Below are 21,058 nucleotides of genomic sequence, written 5' to 3'. Positions count from 1 at the left end.
TCTGCAACATCAGGGTTACAGGAATGTGATACTCCAGAAATAAAGACGTGAATAGCTGATGTTATTAAAAGAGAAATGTCAGGCTGGCTCGGCCCATGTCATTTTTCAATAAAAACACAGAATTCAGCGGTCCGTATCACCAGATTGGCCCATGAGCCACCGCCTTCTGGCATAAGACTCTAGGAAACGTTTACATAATAATTTGGGAAGTCAAACATATAATACATGACCAAGACCAAATAATACATTAATATAAATCACATTTGTGCAAACACAATATTATGCACAGGGCCTGGCATGACCAGCTGATTGATAAGACCGGGCCCATCTTACCACCCGTCTAGGCGAAGTAAGGGTCGAAGTAGTGTGTTGGGCAAAGGAACACAGTTCCAGAAACCAGTGCCCTCAACTACCAGACTCCCGTCCTCCGCCAACACAGGGACGCAACCCACGGCAAACGGGCTGCCCACTTTGGTCGCCTCTTACGACCAGCAATGGGGTGCTGTGGAAATATTCTGCCTCGGTTCCACACAGGGGGAAAAGCTATTAGCGCTACCCAGCACTCACCATGAGGAGGTTGCTCTTCATGAGTGCCATCAAACTTAAGACCCCCATGTAGGCATTTTCTGTGCCTGACCTGACCTGGGTGCCCCTGTCCCTTCATCGTCAATACTACTATTTGTTCAAATTAATCACGAAAGTGCATCGTAGGGACAAGCTAAGACATGTAAACATAGCAAAAGTTTGGTGTCACTGGTTATGTGAGGTGAGGTGTTTCTTGTCCTACAAGTAGCAAATTTGTTTCCACCATTAATATTTGCAGACTGCGGCAAATGCAAGCCATGAAATAGTGTGCTCACTGAGTTTATTGTGCTACTTTGATACCATAACCAACGTCAATCGATGACCTTGGGTGTGATGTGGCATATCCATGGGACAAACATGGCGGAGGAAGAGCAACAGCAGCCGTTTTGTTTGACTGCTGTATATTGTTAAATGCAGTACACTGAGCAACGGGTGTATATGTGGTTATGACATTTTTCAAGGATTGCTCATTCCTTTTCCGGAGAGACTTAATTCGTAGGTAATAATATTTAAATATTTGACAAGTTTAAAGAAACTCTTTCACCAAAATTGATATGGATGAGACATCCTGCTTGTTTGCATGTTACCAAGGATACTGGGGAGGGGTTTTGAACAGAGCCATGATGTCAGTCCATTATGACTTACCTCAAAAAGTGTACTATAATACAAGATAAAGTACGGTTGGCGCCTTTGATATTTTAGGTAGGCATCTTGGAACATGCATCTAGTGGATGTTTCTTGGAAAGAAGTGACTGCTCTGCACATGCACTAAGGTATTTGGCACGATATGCAGTATTCTAACAACTATTTAGGATGGCTAACAACGTAGAAGCCGCTTGTTAAGAAGACGATTCAAGATCAGACAGACATTCAACTGTCATCACTAAGCAAATGTTTGATAAAATACATATGATTGACGACTCACTACAGAATAGCCAATAGAATAGGCATATCACATAAGAGAGTTGAAAACATTTTGAGGAATGAACTGGTCATGAAAGCTTCCAGGTTCGTAATCTCTTGTGAGAACTTATTTTACTTTGAAGCAGACCTAACTGGTTTTGTTTAGAGATTTGTTACCATGAACGTGTTTTAGGTTCACCACTGTCAACCAGAGACTAAACAATAGTCAAAGTTGTGAAGAAGAATATAGCAAAGTCTGTTCCATCAGCTAAAAGCTGATGGCTTCAATGTTCTAGGATTTCATGAGGACAATACAATGCTAATCTGTTTAAGTAGATTTTCACCTCTTCACAAACTTGAAGAAAGAACTGGTTAAGCATTTATGTAAAAGTTGATATGTCAATTTTGCTGTGGAGGACATTTTACACCACCTGGCAGATTCTTTGTGCACCAGTGTGATCTAGGCACTTCAACATCGTTTGCAAAAGTGTGTGGTCCCCAGAAGGGATTATGTTAAAATATTGTTAGGAACCAAATCCATCAATGCAGTCCATAATAGTTAGGCTCAGAACTTTTCAGCAACCCCTCATAAGCAGTCGTTGTAGTCGTCCCTGATTCATCACTGAATCATGGAACATACATTTCTAGACATGAAAATAGATATACTATTGTTTAGGAAAAACGATATACTGCCTGTACACCAGTGTGACCATTAAAGGTGATGGCTTTACTGGTTGACGATCTACATACTTGACAGGAACACATACTGCTTGTCTGGCGCATGCCACATTTACTATCCATTTAACTTTGGCCTGGGTCAGCGCACCTACCGGGTGAGTGAAGAAAAGATCAATTGAAAAAGTTTTCCCTTAGGGGCTGATCATTGGATAAGATACGCCCCAGGGCTGCACAGCCAATAATTGTGCCTTGGAGGACTTATCTGCTTTGAAAGTGTGTAAGATTAAGAGTTACAAGTTACATTCATTTTTGCAGATTAGGAATCATTGATGAAAATTTCTTTCTTGTTTCATATTTGTATATTAATCCTGATTATTTATGCAAAATTGATTAAGTATCTATGTCACCAGCAGCTTGTGTGATATAACTGTTTCTATTGACATTTCAGGGTGTTGACAACCTGTTAAGGTCTTGTGGCAATGTAAATCAGGAAATTAAAATAACTAGACTCTCATGTAAATAGCATCACAAATATGTGGATTATCACTAACTAAACACTCACATTTTTCATTTCACTGACCTTAAACTTTGAAAACAGTATTTTTACCTCTAGTAACTTTTAGACTCACTAGGATGATAGCATTGAAAATGCCCTGGATATTTCATGAAAAGGTTACCATCATTGACACAGATGAAAATATGTTATTGTATAGGAACTTATATGTAAATGAATCCATAAACTGAAAAATCTACTCAATATCATAACTGAGCCTATCAGTAGTTTATTATACCCCGACCTAAAACAGTGGGGGTACATAGTTATAACAAGGAATTCAGTCTGTCCTTCCGAGATTAGATAGATAGATTCTATTCAAACTTGGTGAACACTTTTTATACCTATGCAGTGCAAAGTTTGATTTAAATATTTGGATTTTCTGATAAAATACTTCTTCTTCTTTTTCATACTTTGACTTAATTCTTTTACTTCAGCATATGTGTGACCTATTACTTGAAAACTTCTCCATGGATTCTTTTCAAATTTAGGGAACAGTTTCCATACTAATAGAAGAGGTGCAGTGCAAATTTTAATTTTCATGTTTTGAACTTGTTTTGAAGTTTTTTTTGCTTTAACATATTACCGGTACTTGAAAATATCTTCATGCATTCTTTCCAATTGGGGGTACAGTTTCTATACCATTAGAAGAGGTGCAGTGCAAAGTTTCATTTCGATAAGTTGATTTTCTGAGAAAATATTGCTTTTTTCATGTTTTGGGCGTGGAAATTATGGGTATTAGTGAACCCTGCTCACTTTCTGTCTTGTTGGATCCTATTATCAGTGAACATATCAACAGTGGTGTGATTAATTTTGACAATTAATATAATTTGCAAACATAGGTGAACTTACATAAAAATAAATACTAATTTCCAAATGAAATCAGCATATAAAATAGAAATTTCTTGTTTTACAATGGTGATTATGATAAACTAAATTCGCTCATTGAAAATACTAGGTGGAAAGAACTATTTAGTCAAAATTCAAATGTTGACAAGCATGTATTCTCTTTCATGAACACTTGAATAAATATATTAAAATATGCATTCTAAACAAAATGGTAACCATCCGTCCAAGGGACAAACCTTGGTATGATTTCAGTTTAAGAAGAGAATCTAGGAAAGTGAAAGCTTAAAAAGGAAGGCTGACTAGTGTAAAAAGGTAAATGACATTCAGGCTTATAAACATTAGAGGAGCAAAGTAAATAATATGAAATGTCAGAATAATTTTTTTTATTCAAACCTCTGTGAATTGCTATCAGAATTACATGCAGAAAACAAAACCTCTTACTGGAAAGGTTTACACTATGTTGTGAAAATCTCTGGCCCTAAAAGCAGTATCATACGGACGGAACTTGACAAATTTTAGTGATATTGAAAAGGCAGAGAAACTGAATAAATATGTTAGATCTGTATCAAATGTTAACAATTCAAAAACATCCAAGCCTGATTTCACACTACATACAGAGACAAAGATGAACAAACTAGTGATATCAAGAAAAGATGCTGAAGAAATAATAAAAATGTTTGCCTGTGAACAAAGCGTCTGGCCCAGACAAAATTTGTCATAAATTATTAATGAAAACTGCATATTCTATCCTCAAAAGTGGACAAAAGTGGAAGAGATTAAATAGCTTTTTGCACTTTTTATAATTATGCTCCGTGTTAGCATTCCAAGTGAGTTTCGAATGAATAATGGGGCCAAGATAATGATATTGTTCAACCAAATCAATATTTTGGTCTTCTTTCTCTGAAATCTGTAATCATTTCCTTTTTCTTTTTAACATTTAGAGTAAGAAAATTAATCTTGCACCATTGAACACATTTTGAAATTTGGGAGCGATAATCAGTTTTAGGGAGCTTTCTGAATCCGGCCAGCGCTGCGTCATCTGCAAACTTAACGATTAAGCAATTTTTAAATTTACTGATACTGTCATTTGTGTATAAAATAAATAAAACAGGAGAGAGCAGACAATCTTGGGGGCACCAGTAGATGAAAAGGTCACAGATGATTTGATACAATTTTCAGTCACAAGGGGCGGTCGGGTAGCCTAGTGGTTAAAGCGTTCGCTCGTCATGCTGAAGACCCAGGTTCGAATCCCGACATGGGTACAATGTGTGAAGCCCATTTCTGGTGTGCCCCGCCCTGATATTGCTTGAATATTGCTAAAAGCGGTGTAAAACCAAACTCACTCACTCACTCACACTACAGTCACAAACAGGTCTGTTCACAAGAAAAGATTCTATCCTTTTAATAATATGAATTAGCACACATGTTAGATAATTTTTGCATAAGCAGATGATGTTGTATGGTATTAAAAGCAGAGGAGAAGTCGACAAACAAGATATGTATAAATGAATTGGAAGTTTCACAATGTTTGTATGTATTGTTTAACTGTGTAAGAGTGGCATCCTCGACTCCTCTCCTGGGGCTGTAGGCAAATTGACGTGGATCAAGCGAATGTTCTATCTGTTTAAAAAGTAAAATTTTAACAATATGTTCTTGGCATTTCATAGGTATGGATGTTAAAATGGGTTAGTAATTAACAGAAGGATTCAGAATTTTTGTAACAGGGATAACATAAGATGTCCTCCAAAGTAAAGGAATAACATAAGTTTCGATAGAAATTGACAGATTTTTTGAAGATATTATTCAGTTGATTACGACATTTCTTCAACACCATACTGCATAGATTATCAGGACCTGTAGCTTTGCAGACATTTATTTTAGAAAATGATTGTAGCACATCACAAGTAGTTACTTCTAGTGTTTCACAATCCGATAAAGCATTTCTAAACAACATTTCTTTTTCTTTACTGAAGTCTGTAGTGTCAAAGCGAGAGTAGAACATATTCAACTCATTGGCAAAGTTCAAGTTATCTGCAACACTTATTTCTGCTCGTTTCTTATCTGTCTCAATTATTGTCTTAACGCCCTTTCAAGCCCGTCAAAGATCACAATCAGCAAAGTGTCTTTCTATTTTTGACTTGTATTGAAGTTTACATTAATCCATGGCATGTGATATTTCTTTCTGAACAGATTAAACCTTCAACTTGTCCCCAACACAAAAAGCTCTTTTCTTTCCACGGCTTATTGTTCGGAAAGATCTTGATAGTGTTTGAAGGCACAATACAGTCAATACAAAAGTTTATGTAATGAGTGACAACATCAAGCAACTCGTCAAGGTCCATGCTAGATTTCTCAAACACATCCCAAGCTATACAATCAAAGCACCCTTTCAATTGATCAAGAGAATGTGGTGTCCACGATTTCACTGTGTTATATGTTGGTTTGTCGGATTTTAATTTTTGCTTTTAGGTAGGGTCTTAATCGACTGAATTGTGATCTGATGTTCCAAGTGGAGCTTTGGCGTAAGATTTGAAAGCGTCCTTGACATTAGCGTACCACAGGTCAATCGTCCTATCTTTCCTCGTTGGGGCATATTGACTGTAGTGAGGCAATGTTTTCTTGAGACTGCAGTAATTAAAATCCCTTAGAATACATTTTTGTGCATCAACATAGAGGTCATGTTTATCCACACGTTTATAAATAACGTCAGCAGCCCATACACAATACTGACAAATATCTGTCCGAATTTTCTTGAACATAGAAGGGTCGTAATGAAACAGACAGTTACTCCACATCTTCGGTTCGCACCATGCCCCTCACTATAACGTGCTTATATCACCTCTGGTTTACATATACATGTATACACACACCATCGCCGATAGATTTTGCTGTTATGTTGATGTCTCTATCATTTCTGAAAGGTGTTTCGGAAACCATCAATTTTGAGGCTAGAGTTCTCTATGTCAGCGTTTAACCAAGCTTAAGTGAAACAAAGTAGGCAGCTTTCTCGGAATTCATACATAAACTTCAAACAGGCTTGTAGTTTGTTTAGTGACGTCTTAGAGAGCGCACATTTGCCACCAAAATAGTAGGTCATGGAGATCTGGTTTTGCGTGATTTTATTCTCTCGCCTCAGTCTGTCTCTCTCATCTCGTTTACGGCACAAGCCTGTCCTTTCCTCCTGTGTACATTATAAGGGTAATTACATATGCAAGTCTCTGACATTGGTGTATCCAATAAGCTGGAGTAACTGTTCCCTTTCGGAGCGTATGGTGATAGAGGCACGATAGCTGCTATGTTATGTTGTGAAAACAACAAAATTAACAATATCATCACTGTCACAGTGATAGTAGTCCTTTTCCCCGTTGTAAATAACTGCAGATACAAGAATGACTTAGCAGCAATCACAATAAGCACAATATGCATAAAAATCTTTGAGCGTTTTCCAACCGTGCATGTCGCCACAGTGCAGCGCCACCTCAATCAACTTTAAGATTGTGAGAATATGCGGGAAATTTCAAACTTGACCCACCTGTTTGTAAAATGGACTTGTTCCACATTTCCAGGGTGGATTCTGTTTAGAGAGTCATCATTATGAAAATTTTGGTAAATACTTTTAAAACTTGTACATTTTATCAACATCCTTAAAGAGCCGGTACATAATGTTGATATTTCGTATGAGAAATAAACCACTTGTGGTTGTTGTTTATCATACAATAAAACACTGCAGGGAGAATAAACTGATCGGGGGCTGCACCCCTCATGGTTTATTTTTTCTGCAGTGTTTTATTGTATGATAAACAATTCCCTCTTGTTGTTATTTTCTTAAATATCAAATGTTCATAAAACCACACTACACATGTGAGATATGGGATGGTTGGGTGAGAAATTAGAACAATCACAATTAGAAGCTGCATGCATTGTTAGTGGTCTACCTATTTCATTATCAGACCGAAATTCTAAGATTACTTGTTGTAATGATTCTTTTTAAAGCACCATCCAATGTCATTTGCATGTGTTAGTAAACACATGTGCAGTCAATTGAAGTATGATTTATACTGAATTGGTGTAAAAGATCACCTAAACTGTACATGTTCAAATACATGTGAAAATGCATATCATTATCTCGTGGAATGTACATTGTTTAGACATCAGCGTGAAATTATGTTTAACAGCCTTAAAAGTATTGTTCATAACATACCTGTTGATGTACACCTATTGGTCTATGGCAAAACATAGTCATGTTGTTACAGATAATGAAGCTATGTTTAAGGCAGTCCAACAAAATATATATATATGTGCTACTAAACAATTTCATTCAACAATGCATTTCTCTTCTCCTTCAAACTCCATCCATGCCTCCCCCCTCACCTTTTGCGTCGTACCATATTGGCCAAGATAAGTCATTGAACTGGCCTTGTTTTCTGTTCTAAGCACAGATTTTGCAAATATTGAATAATTTTTTTGTCTTCCTCTAGCAACAAACACACCTGGTACTACCTAATCTTCACATGGATTCAGAATACCTTCTATCAGTAAAGGCTGTCAGCCAGGGCGGCAGAACATCGGCCACAGTACTCCTGGTACTTGGTGAGTGCATAATTCCAAGGTATACCGGTACACAAATCTCATTACCAACTGCCCAAAGCTTGATGCATAATTTTCTGACATCTGAAATAATATAAGAGCAGTGCCAATAATGAAAATGGTCAATAAATAAACATTGTTTTTGGAAGGGACAGTTCAGTTTTATTTCTTGTGTGTGAATGTCTTGAGTTAATCAATACAGTAATCAGCTGCTGCATGAAATGGTTGATTTGTCAGATATTGTATAATACCTTGTTGCTGATACTGTTTCAGGAGCTCCCTACAAAGGCATTCTGGGTATGGCAGGAAATAGCAATATATCAATAAGTAAGTAACCATATCTTTATACCGTTTGATGCCCACTCTCACAGGTGAAGAGTCCAACAATTGCAACAAAACTGTTGGGAAATATATGGGAGTCTTTTGTGGCAGCCTGTTGATGGTGGTAAAATGATGAAGAAAGGTATAAGAGATTAAATAGTAAAATAAAGTGTAACTGCTTAAACCAGTTCATTTACTATAATTTAGAAGTAACTTGTATGCTATGGACTACTTTAAATAATGAAATTAATGCGAAAAATGTGAATGTCCTGAAGCAATGCATTCTTACCTATCATATTGGAGCTTTAGTTCAGGCTCTCTGCCCAGAAACATGATAGGCCATAACAAAGTGCCCAATAAACAATTTAAGGATTAGATGGTTTACTTCTCATGAAGTAACTTGTCAAATATGGTCAGAATTCAGTATATGACATGGTAGGACAGCCTTGTTGTGAACGTGTTTGCTTGACATTCAGAAGATATCCCTGTAAAGATTAATAATATTTGAAGCCCCTGTCATTCAGGATCATTGCTATAGGATGTATAAAACCTCAGTTATTCTATAAGTGCTGAAAAGTCATGGTTAATGCATACTGCATGGAAAATACAAATCACACTAATACCGTGAACCCACATATCTAAACATAAAAGAATTCAGTGTTAAACTAACAAACAACAAAGAAATTGTATACAAGTAACAATTATATTATTAAATTAACTAGGTATACAAATCAATACAAATTATTGTGCATTGTGATAGCAATAAGTCAGTGATAATAATATTTCACCTTGCAACAACAGCGGTCAAGCTTCCATACAACCCTAGGCTGGATATCCAAGGTGAAAACAATGATCATCACACGACAACTGGTCTTGATGTAATGTGAGATGTAATGTGATACATGCTCTTGCCCCCTTATATAGTCTAAATACCTTCCAAAAGGTTCTATAAAGTGCTGAAGTAGTCTAGCTGTTCTAAAAGATTCCAGATTACACTTTACTCCTAAAGCATCTAAATATAGTAACTTCCACACCACTACTTACATTAGATATACTACATTCCTGACAACTAACATTTTCAAAACACAATGCTATGAGCTACTACTGAATCTCAATAGAAATAATTACAACACTACACTGCCATGTAACATAATATTGATTGTATGTTAAAAGATGTAAAATGATTATGCTTTACTTTGAGATTAAGAAATATATTTTCAGATGAATACAGGTATTCACAGAGTATCATTGATGCAAAATAAATGTTCTGTCACGTGTTTGCTTGGACGACATTACGTCATTAATCAAATTAATTCGCACACAAGTACCACAACACAGGCACATATGTAAGTATTGGTTAGGCCACCCGGATCTCGAATCGAATCTTTGAAATGGTCCTTTAAACAATGTCAGTTTTTGTATCATAAAGTTGTGTAACTAATTTTGGCAGTTCAACCAAAAATATTTTTTTAATTTGAAGTTTACACTATATACGTTTTTTTAATTGGATGATAAGTCGCTCAACTGATTGCGAAATTGACATTCATAAGTGTATGAACGACACAATTTGATGTTCATACGTTTTTCACGAGACCGTGTTCTTGAAATGACGTAAACACTGGCGGACTACTTCCACATTCCTGGCAAAAACCCTGGGGATTCCCTAGAACGAATACGTACTGAAGCGTTCTTTCTGATCATTTAGACCCTATAATGTTGATCTCAGCGTTTTAGTATACATTGAGAAACGTCAGAGTTTGACTGCACAGTCGTTCACGAAAATCCTCGCTACAACCCATCCTAACAAAACAAAGAAATGCAGATCCAAACTATGGTAGTATCGACTTGTCTAGGCTGGCAGTGACCACCTACAGCAATCTATGAGTTTATTTTAGTGTCTATTTGACACATCTTAAATCACCTTTCAATGATCGGCCAATTGATCAGTGATTACTAAAACATGTAACCGCCCCCTTGTTCATTAGCAACTCCAAAAATCTCTCCTGTCACGTTTATCATGTCGGCCATCTTGTACTTAATGTAAATGTATTACGATGTGCTGTCATTGTGACTGACATACTGAGGTAGTTCTTAACAGACCTTTCTCATCTTATGGTGATATTATTTGAATGCATGTGTTGCATAAGACGTTTCTGAAGAGCAAGTTGTGCATCCATACGCTCATGTCACCTCTCTTTTTGAGGAACTATTTTATTCCGCGATATAGCTGGTTGTTGTATGGCTGTCAGTGTAAACATGAAGTCACATGTACAAAATAAAATTTACCTTTGAGGTAAGAAAATGTAATAAAAAATTATAAGAATTTACTTTCACTTTGGTTCATATTCCAATGAACCAATGATGAAGACAGCTCCTGATTTGCTTCTGGTGCATTGCCATGGTTGATGATACCGTCTTCAGGACGGAGTAAAGTGTCCTCACAATGGTCATGAATCTTTGATGCAAATCATCGGGACTCTTGAATTTAGGTTGAGTTTATGTGGCAAAGTCAATGAAATGAGCACCTGTTGACTGAAATGTCCAACCTATTGACTTTTATTCATGCTATTTCATGAAATTATTTGGCAATAATTGACAATTTGGCCAAGCATGAGTTCTAAACTGCTTACGTGTATTTGTTGTGTAATTTGTCTGGGGCATCTAGGACATTTTTACCATCGTCCGTCATGCCCCTGATGGCTGAAGCCCTTGTTTTCTTTTGCCAGGTAGCCCCCATCAATTAGACATGGGGCAAAGTTTGCGTCCAATGAGTTTAGGCGATAGTTTCCGAATCTCCATCAAATTTACTGTCTCTCTCTTGATCGAGGCACTACTGCTTGTGCGTTGGCTATACTGATGAACTTGTTTAATATGTTATCCAGGTGGTCTTCCATCTGACCTGTTGACCATGTCACATGTGACAGTCTGTGTGACTGTAAGACATGTCCATTGAGACTCATATTTGTAGTTGTTGTATGTGACTTCCTGTCATCTACACATGCGCAGTAATCATCTTCTCAACAATCATGCTTGTTGATGATCAGAAACAAACAATCCAGATATAACTGAGAAAGTTGAGTGACTATCTAGATGTATTTGAAGGTTTGGGGTGCCTACCAGGGACTAATGTAATCAAGCTGAAAGCTGAACACACTCCAGTGATTCCCATCCCCGAAAACTTGCTCTTGCATGCTCTTCGTCCCAAAGTCAAGGTGCATCTAGACAGAATGGAGAGCTCAGTTGTCACAGTGAGACAAACAGGCCCAACTGAGTGGGTGGATGGCATGGAGGTATTGGTGAAGCCAAACCAAGTTTAGATTTGTCTTTAGTTTGTAGAGAACACTTCCCTATGAAGACCATTGAGGAAGTTGTAGTTCTTATGCTTAAGCTACAGTGTTTTGATGTTTCATAATTGGATGCAGTTTCCTGATTTTGGCAGATTTATTTAGATGAAGAATCATCAAAGCTGTGCACTTTCAGTACCACCATTGAAAGGTATAATTTCATGAGAGTGCTGTTGGTGTTAAGCCTGCACCCAATATGGTAAAAGATTTGCCAGGTGTTGAAGCTAAAATATATGATATAGTGGTGTGGGGTGTGGGGCAAGACTTCTGCAGAGAGTGAGAGAGAATAACAGTTAAAGAAGTTCGGAGGCACTAGGACGATCATGGCTACAACTGCATCATTACAGGACTGCATCAGGACTGGAGCTACATTGATACAAATCATCAAGTATTGCCTACATCAAGTTTTCCCAACAGCCTTACATAAACAAAGATTCAGTTCAGTGATTTTATCTAAATGTCACATAATGCCTTTCAACCCTCTAAAAGTGAACTGAATGGGCCAAACCAATACTGTTGATGCCTGTTGATCAGTTGTATTTTAATGAATACATATCAGTCATAATCTGCATGCCCTCATAAGCATGACAACATCAACATTGGTACGGGGTAGCTTGGGGTCCTCAGATCAACTTGAGAAAATTTGATTTGACTGCAGAATCTAGTCAAGTTAAGATCCTATGTAGTTAGATGAAGTAAGAGTATCTGACAGTATCAAGTTAAGACCAGATGTAGTTAGATGAAGTAAGAGTATCAGATAGTCTTATATGAAGATCACATGTAGTTAGATGAAGTGAGACTATCAGATAGTCTCAAGTTAAGATCACATGTAGTTAGATGAAGTAAGAGTATCAGATAGTCTCATGTGAAGATCACATGTAGTGAGATGAAGTGAGACTATCAGATAGTCTCAAGTTAAGATCACATGTAGTTAGATGAAATAAGAGTATCAGATAGTCTCAAGTTAAGATCACATGTAGTGAGCTGAATTAAGAGTATCAGATTGTCTTATGGTAAGATCACATGTAGTTAGATGAAGTAAGTGTATCAGATAGTCTTATGTTAAGATCACATGTAGTTAGATGAAGTAAGAGTATCCGACAGTATCAAGTTAAGATCACATGTAGTGAGATGAAGTGAGACTATCAGATAGTCTCAAGTTAAGATCACATGTAGTGAGATGAAGTGAGATTATCAGATAGTCTCAAGTTAAGATCACATGTAGTTAGATGAAATAAGAGTATCAGATAGTCTCAAGTTCTGATCACATGAAGTCATTTGAAGTAAGAGTATCAGATAGTCTCAAGGTAAGATCACATGTAGTGAGCTGAATTAAGAGTATCAGATTGTCTTATGGTAAGATCACATGTAGTTAGATGAAGTAAGTGTATCAGATAGTCTTATGTTAAGATCACATGTAGTTAGATGAAGTAAGAGTATCCAACAGTATCAAGTCAAGATCACATGTAGTTAGATGAAGTGAGACTATCAGATAGTCTCAAGTTAAGATCACATGTAGTGAGATGAAGTGAGACTATTAGATAGTCTCAAGTTCAGATCACATGAAGTAATTTGAAGTAAGAGTATCAGATAGTCTTATGTTATGATCACATGATGTTAGATGAAGTAAGAGTATCAGATAGTCTCAAGTTAAGATCACATGAAGTAATTTGAAGTAAGAGTATCAGATAGTCTCATGTGAAGATCACATGTAGTTAGATGAAGTGAGACTATCAGATAGTCTTATGTTAAGATCACATGTAGTTAAATGAAGTAAGAGTATCAGATAGTCTCATGTTAAGATCAAATGTAGTTAGATGAAGTAATACTATCAGATAGTCTTATGTTAAGATCACATGTAGTTAGATGAAGTAAGAGTATCCAACAGTATCAAGTCAAGATCACATGTAGTTAGATGAAGTGAGACTATCAGATAGTCTCAAGTTAAGATCACATGTAGTGAGATGAAGTGAGACTATTAGATAGTCTCAAGTTCAGATCACATGAAGTAATTTGAAGTAAGAGTATCAGATAGTCTTATGTTATGATCACATGATGTTAGATGAAGTAAGAGTATCAGATAGTCTCAAGTTAAGATCACATGAAGTAATTTGAAGTAAGAGTATCAGATAGTCTCATGTGAAGATCACATGTAGTGAGATGAAGTAAGAGTATCAGATAGTCTCATGTTAAGATCACATGTAGTGAGCTGAATTAAGAGTATCAGATTGTCTTATGTTAAGATCACATGTAGTGAGCTGAATTAAGAGTATCAGATAGTCTTATGTTAAGATCACATGTAGTTAGATGAAGTGAGAGTATCCAACAGTATTATTATGGAATGTTTGCATGAACAAAACCTTCCAAATGGCGTGCTGGTTCTCTTGGGGAATTAGTCAGCAAAGAGCCGGAGTCACAGGGGACTAATCACAATTTTATTTACAAGAACAATTAACAATTTACAATATCTTAGAAAATAACTGAGGGTGCTACAGAGAGTTGGTACAACCCTCCGGGCTGTGGGAGAGAGGTCTGCTTGGTATGAGAGTCAAACCCCTTCTGCCTAACATTTTGCAACAGTATGTATTTAAAAAAAATTAGAACAATAGAACTTATCGAAATGAAATGTCATTGAAAAACTATTTTTTCCCCATTTATTTTTGTACCACTGAAACTCCATTTAAATGCCATTTTTCTTTCCTGTTGGATGGTATATGCCCACTATGTACGATGTGTTGCTATGTGTAATACACCATTGACTTTCCATTTAAATACTATTTTTTCTCTCAAAACCACTAAACCTCCATTGACTCTCCATTTATTTAAGCCGAAATATTTAAATTATCTTTTCCTTATATGGTAATATGCTAAGTACCTTAAAAATGGTATTTAAATGACAAATAACTGTAAAATAAATGGTACCATTTAAAAAACAACCTGAAAATGAATGGTACCATTTAAAAAAACCCTGAAAATAAATGGAAATCAAATGGTGTTATTTTTTAAGATAAATAGCATGTAAGCAGAAATTAATGATTCTACTGGCTTAAAATCCTGTTTAAACTATGAATACATGAATGTCTCTCCTTTGGCCCGGCAAAATACAATGCCCTATAGAACCAATGCACAGCAGCGGTGACAATTATATTTGCATACAAATATATATAATGCAACAAATTGGATAGGCAGTTTGAACACATGAATTTACCATTGTACTTCCCAGTCATCGCAGATGCACCATCTGATCCAAGACCCACTTTTGTGGGGGGACACCACGTTTCTCCAATTCATCCAAATTGCCACTGCAATTCCTTTCCCTGTCGTATCTGTGCACTCAATGTTTGTGACAAAATGAGTGCTAGGCACCATATCTTCTATTATTTGGCAATAAATAACAAGGCGTTTGTGGTTGGTGATGTCTGTACTTTCGTCTGCCAAAGCAGTAACAAACGGAGATTTTTCTAACTTAATCCGCAATTTGTCCTCAATCACATCAGACATAGATTTTAGGAGATCATTGGCAGTGGTTAGGAAATCATAGTTGACTTTATCCTCCTTGAGAACTTCAATATTTTCTGTTTCAAATTCATGTAAAAAGTCAATAAAACTTTTAAATTTTGTCAGGGGGACGTTTTCACAAGCTAACCAGTGTACAGATTTCAACAAGGCGACAGCTGCTTTATCTTGTTTTGCTGTCATACATGCACGTGCTACCTGCAAATCTTCACGAAGTTTCGGAGTCTGAATTGACAATTTATGATCATTATTATTTATATGCATGGTTAAGGTACTATTTTGGAAATTTCTGCACTTAGCGTTACGTGTCATGCCATTTGTTTTACCATTTTCGGTGCAAATTTAAGCTTGCGATACATGAAGTCGCTTTACTTATTGTATATCAACCACGAGCGGTGTGCAGTTAGCCAATTTGACTGGAATGTTCTTACTTTCTGTTTTCTGACAGGTTCATTGGCTGACTGAGACTTGCCGTGCTCAGTTTCACTTGTCTCAATTGTATCATTCTGACCAAACATCGATGACAAAGTTTTTTGAGAATGTGAAAGCTAGAGAAATTATCTACAACAGAAACCGAAGTCATATACAAGCTTGCTTACGACTGGTCACTTGCTTATTGACAACCAATCAGCTATCGCATTTTAAAGAAAAACGTCGCACATGCGTTTTAAGTTATTTTTAGACCGGGACTTTCCATGGAAAATCGATTGACCAAAATCTTGTTTATGCACACATTTAGACAAAAGAAAACTTCGTTAAAAACGTTGATATTGATTTTCCACAAAAAAAAGGACATTTGTGTTTCATGAAAACCTTGCGTCCTCGAGGACGTGCGTATAAAAACATTTAATGCGTCAGAGACGCGGGACGCAGGGGTAGATTTGACCCTGATTAAATAATGCAATATTTGATGCCATCTGCAATAATTTTCAGAAAGTTATATATAATTAACATGAGTATTACAGGGTACATGTGCATACATTATTATCTCAGTTGTTTTCTAGTTTTGGTCTCTTTATATAACATATTGTACATGTACATCTTTATGTAGCTATGTCCATGTATACCACTATAATATATATATATATATCCAAAAATGAGGTAAATGTTCACTCGGTGTACATGTAATATATAATAAAATAATAAAATAATAAAGTCCACGTTAGTCCATCATCTTCTTTATATCAGTTTCAGACATAGTACTTTCGCTGTCTCATGACAGCTCTTCAGTGTAACTCTGATGATGGACTAACATGGACTTTATTATTTTATTATATATATTTATATATATACATACATACATGATGTATGTTGCAGTTTATAAATATACTAACTATGCATGCTTCAACCTCTCTGAAAAATGCTTCAGTAATAAATGGTGTGAGAAATAAATGGTATTTAAATGAAAAAAAATGGCGAGTTGGTTGTGTTACCATTTATATTTGATTTTGGAGAACATTTAAATTCCATTTATCTCAAAAATAGTGTTTCAATGGCCTAAGACTATCATTAAACCTCAATTTATAATATAAATGGTATTTAAATGGTACCCTAAAAAAAAGGTTTTGATGTTCTCCACAATTCCGAGTATGAATAAATGGCATTAAAATGGTATTTCAATGATTTTGCCATTTAAATTGAAAATAAATGAAAAATGAATTGAAAATAAATGGTGAAAAACTATTTCTTTTTGCTAAGGGTATAGACGAGCTTGTATTGGGGCTAATCCTTAATGCACTATAGACGAGCTTGTATGGGGGCTAATCCTTAATGAGTCTAAATTGAAGTAATTGCTGAATGTTATTCTAATATAGGTGATGACAGATTTACTTAAATAAAATAGTTCAAGGTAATCTATAAGACTATGTAGATATATCTTTTGTCTCGGAGATGGGATCTTGATACCTTAGGCTAGTATTTATCTAAAAGCTTCAAATCTATTAAACTATGTAGACATAAAAAAATTTTAACGTCTGTCTTATTGAACAGTATGTCTAGGAGATGCGCTCCCATTACCTTAGGCTAGCATCTATCTAAAAAGCTATAACTGAAACTACTGATATTTTATATATGCATTTTACCTGATGATAAGTATTACTTGCTAAACTATAATTATATGAAATGATGTAAAAATATTATACCATGATAACTCATAAAAGCACTTGATGTGGATCTAATTATTATAGGATAACTTAGTATAAATGTTATATCATGATAGTCTCATGTTAAGATCACATGTTGTTAGATGAAGTAAGAGTATCAGATAGTCTCATGTTAAGATCACATGTAGTAATAAGAAGTGAGGTTGTCAGATATAGTCTCAAGTTAAGATCACATGTAGTTACGTTTTGAGAGGTTAAGATAAATTCCATCTTCCCGAGGCAAGGGAGTCCAGTTTCCATCCTTGCTATACTGGGCTGGAATTTCTGGGCTTGATTGTTACGCCACCAGTGGCTTTGACAAGTTATGTCCCTTCTATGCCCATCCTATTCACAATCAGATTCCACCTTTTATATCACTTGCATTTCAACAAAATGGTGGCGCCCAATCAAGACGATCTGATTGATTAGGAAGAGAATATATGAATGTCAACTTCTTTATTATGAGGAACACAACATTTTGAGTATATGCTTACTCCTTTATAAAGAAGTTGACATCCATGTATTCTCTTCCTTATGTGTATCACTTCTAAATGCCTTTCAAAGGCCTGATCTGATCAATTATCATCAAGATATATATTGTAATAAGATGGGTCCTACCTCGTGAAGTGCATCAAATCATTTCAGCACCTTGATTAAAATCATGAATAGATTTGCAAAATACCTGTCGACACATCTTTTGCAAATCCTACAGTTGACCTAAATTTGCACTTGAAAGCCATGTTTACAAACCGGATGTTGATTTCGTTTCTCGATTTTGATTGGACTATGCATAGACTCGTTAGTCCAGCCAAAATATAACTCCATAATTGCAGTCTAGCTAGTATGGAAAGGGTGTATGCTGGACTTTTACAGTTAATTAATTCGCTTGCCACAGGAAGATGGATGAATTCTGGCTTCTACCTGCCCGCTGATGTGAGTCAATTTGCCAGCTAACACAACTGAGCATGACAAGTGACTGGGCTACTGTCTGTTAGGATAGCAGAAATTCACTTTGAACTCTGAACATTGATTGGTTAACCGTGATCTTTGAAGATTTTGATATTACATAGGGTGCATGTTAATTAATTTCCTCCAACTAAACAGACAAAAAGAATAGTGGAAGCTTATAGAATGCTAATATGTGGAAATACCACTGATAGTTATAGTTAAATCAAAAGGGTATCCCTTCAGCGAAAGCATTTACAGATTTTTGATTACTTGGATGATAAGATGACTGAGTTGGATTGGATTCCATATCTGTTTCATAGCTTGATATTTAATCATGTCATGTCATAAGGTTATGTCAATAGATCTAAAATAGTAAAGATAAGCATTTAATTTATTTAACGTCGTAAATAAAATGGTTATTGTCTAATTCTGACTAACGGATGTAAACAGAACAAGAACATAATGTCATCAGTATCCTCAGCCGTTTTAAATATGTGCATAAATCAAACCATGTATATGTAATATACCTCATTATACCAAAAAGTTCGGTGAGTACAACTGACATTATGACAGATGACTGCAAAATGAAACCTCATTTGAACCATAAATTAACTTTTAAACACAAAATCTAAAAAAACCCACCTCAATACCACAAATCACCAGTTCAGCATTTGCCTGATACAAAGAAATGAGAAACATTTGAGTTATTCTCTCGAAACAATCCCTTCCCTTGTTTGATAGGGATAACAATGTCTTCCTTACACCCAGTGAGGTAATTAGCAACTCACTGAAAGAGACAGTGCATTTCACATGAAAAGAACTATAGGTTTTATTTAATGTGAAAACATCAATTCAATTTTATTTTCACATGTACACATACTCACTTGCAATTAATGTATGCCCAAAGGAATATTTGCTTTTGGGAAATATGTAATGTTGTTTGTAAACTTGTTCTCAGACACACACCTGGTGAAGAGTGTGGACAAGAACGTCTACATGCTCGCCCTCCTGCCCGCCTGCCTTGCCTGTGTGGCAGCACTCATGTTCTTTATCTACCATAGACATTTCAAGACGAACTTAACCATGCAACAGACAAGATGTTCAGCCAAACAGGTATCTGAATTGAAACATTGATGTAGTATTTGTTTTGTGTTGGTAAAAGTGACAGACAAATGAGAGGTTTATGGTTTTCAAGTTTAGGCCTCAAGCAGGCCAAAATAAAAAATTACAGGTACGGTTATAGTTTTCTTTTCTTCAAGGAAATAACATTTAGAGCGGTGGCAGCAGTATCCAGACAGCGGTAGTAGCTGGACACTCACCAAACATTTATTTATAGCTAATTAGGTAAACTGCTAATACCTTAAATTAACAGGCAAGCATAATCCGTTTTCCTCATAGACCATTTACATATTTTACAGCTGGAGATAACTTTCTAAACAAACCATCCACGATCACCTTTCAAACATAATTGCCAGGCCCCTACATTTTCTTTCCTTATCGCTAAGCAACACTGTTTTGGGTTTTAGATAGTGTATTACAAACGACTCATTTGTATTAACTTTGGTGTAGATTAAGACTTTAAGTAAATGTAACGACATTCCACGAAAGAAGACTCGAAAATTCAGTAAATATACTCAATATACTCACACGCAAAACAAACGCAAGTCGAGTATGCAGTATACATGTTATTTATTTTCAACAGTAAAGACAAGAAATACGAAAAAGGACAAGATTGACAAAAATTGGACTGAAGACACTTTAATGGATTAAAAGGCAGATGACATAATTGTTTTTTTCAAATGTTAAGGGCTTAAACAGTTTCGGGTCAATACCCAAAATGTCAGTCAATACCTGGTGTGACCACCATTATCATTGATCACTGCCACACATCTCCTGTACATTGAGTGGATCAGACGATTTGTGAAGGCCCTAGGGATCCTCCTGCACACATCCAGAGCAGCTGTGCATAGTTCATCGGCAGTTGTAGGGACTGGGCACACATTGTGCAGACGCCTTTGAACCTCATCCCACAAGTGTTCGATGGGGTTCAGATCAGGGCTGAGGGCTGGCCACAGTAGAACACTGATGTTGTGTTGTTGCAGAAAGGCCATGGTAGCTCTGGCAATATGGGGATGAGCGTTGTCCTGCTGGAAAATGTGTTGTTAATGTTGTTAAAAAAATGGAACAATGAGGGGTCTGATCACTTGGTCGATATACCGCTGAGCAGTGACGCCGTGTCCCGACCTTGACCAACATTCAGAAAGCTCATGGGTCCAAGTCTTGCATTAAGTCCAATCCCTGCCCATATCATGACGCTAGGTCCACCCCATGGATCCCTTTCCACAGCATTTCTGTCAGCGAAACGATCACCTTGACGCCGCCAAATTCTGGCTCTTCCGTCTGCATGGGAGACACAAAAGCGACTTTCATCAGAGAAGATGACACGCCTCCACTCACAATGATGCCAGTTGCGATGACCCTGTGCCCACTAAGGTCATGCTTGTCGATGCCGTGGTTGGAAAACAGGACGACATGCTGGTCGGCGACATCTGAGGTTGTTGGAACGGAGACGTCTGATCACAGTGTCCCGGCTAATATGTCGATTATGTGTTCCTATGGTCTGTTGAGCACTT

At 36.5% G+C, this 21,058-nt stretch overlaps 1 protein-coding gene across 1 annotated transcript in view; it reads left to right on the top strand.

The window, feature by feature from the left end:
• Positions 1-21,058, top strand: part of LOC139452658 (tyrosine-protein kinase receptor torso-like) — a 381,001-nt gene that overhangs the window by 212,931 nt on the left and 147,012 nt on the right. The window contains exons 11-13 of the mRNA XM_071234197.1: positions 8,047-8,158; positions 8,429-8,482; positions 19,384-19,538. Of these exons, the coding sequence (XP_071090298.1) occupies positions 8,047-8,158; positions 8,429-8,482; positions 19,384-19,538 (321 nt within the window). The remainder of the gene's footprint in view (positions 1-8,046; positions 8,159-8,428; positions 8,483-19,383; positions 19,539-21,058) is intronic.

Source organism: Haliotis cracherodii, unplaced genomic scaffold (genome assembly GCF_022045235.1).
Source record: "Haliotis cracherodii isolate W230 unplaced genomic scaffold, xgHalCrac1.p SCAF_9, whole genome shotgun sequence".
Lineage (NCBI taxonomy): Eukaryota > Metazoa > Mollusca > Gastropoda > Lepetellida > Haliotidae > Haliotis > Haliotis cracherodii.
This window is presented reverse-complemented; position numbering and strand designations above follow the sequence as displayed.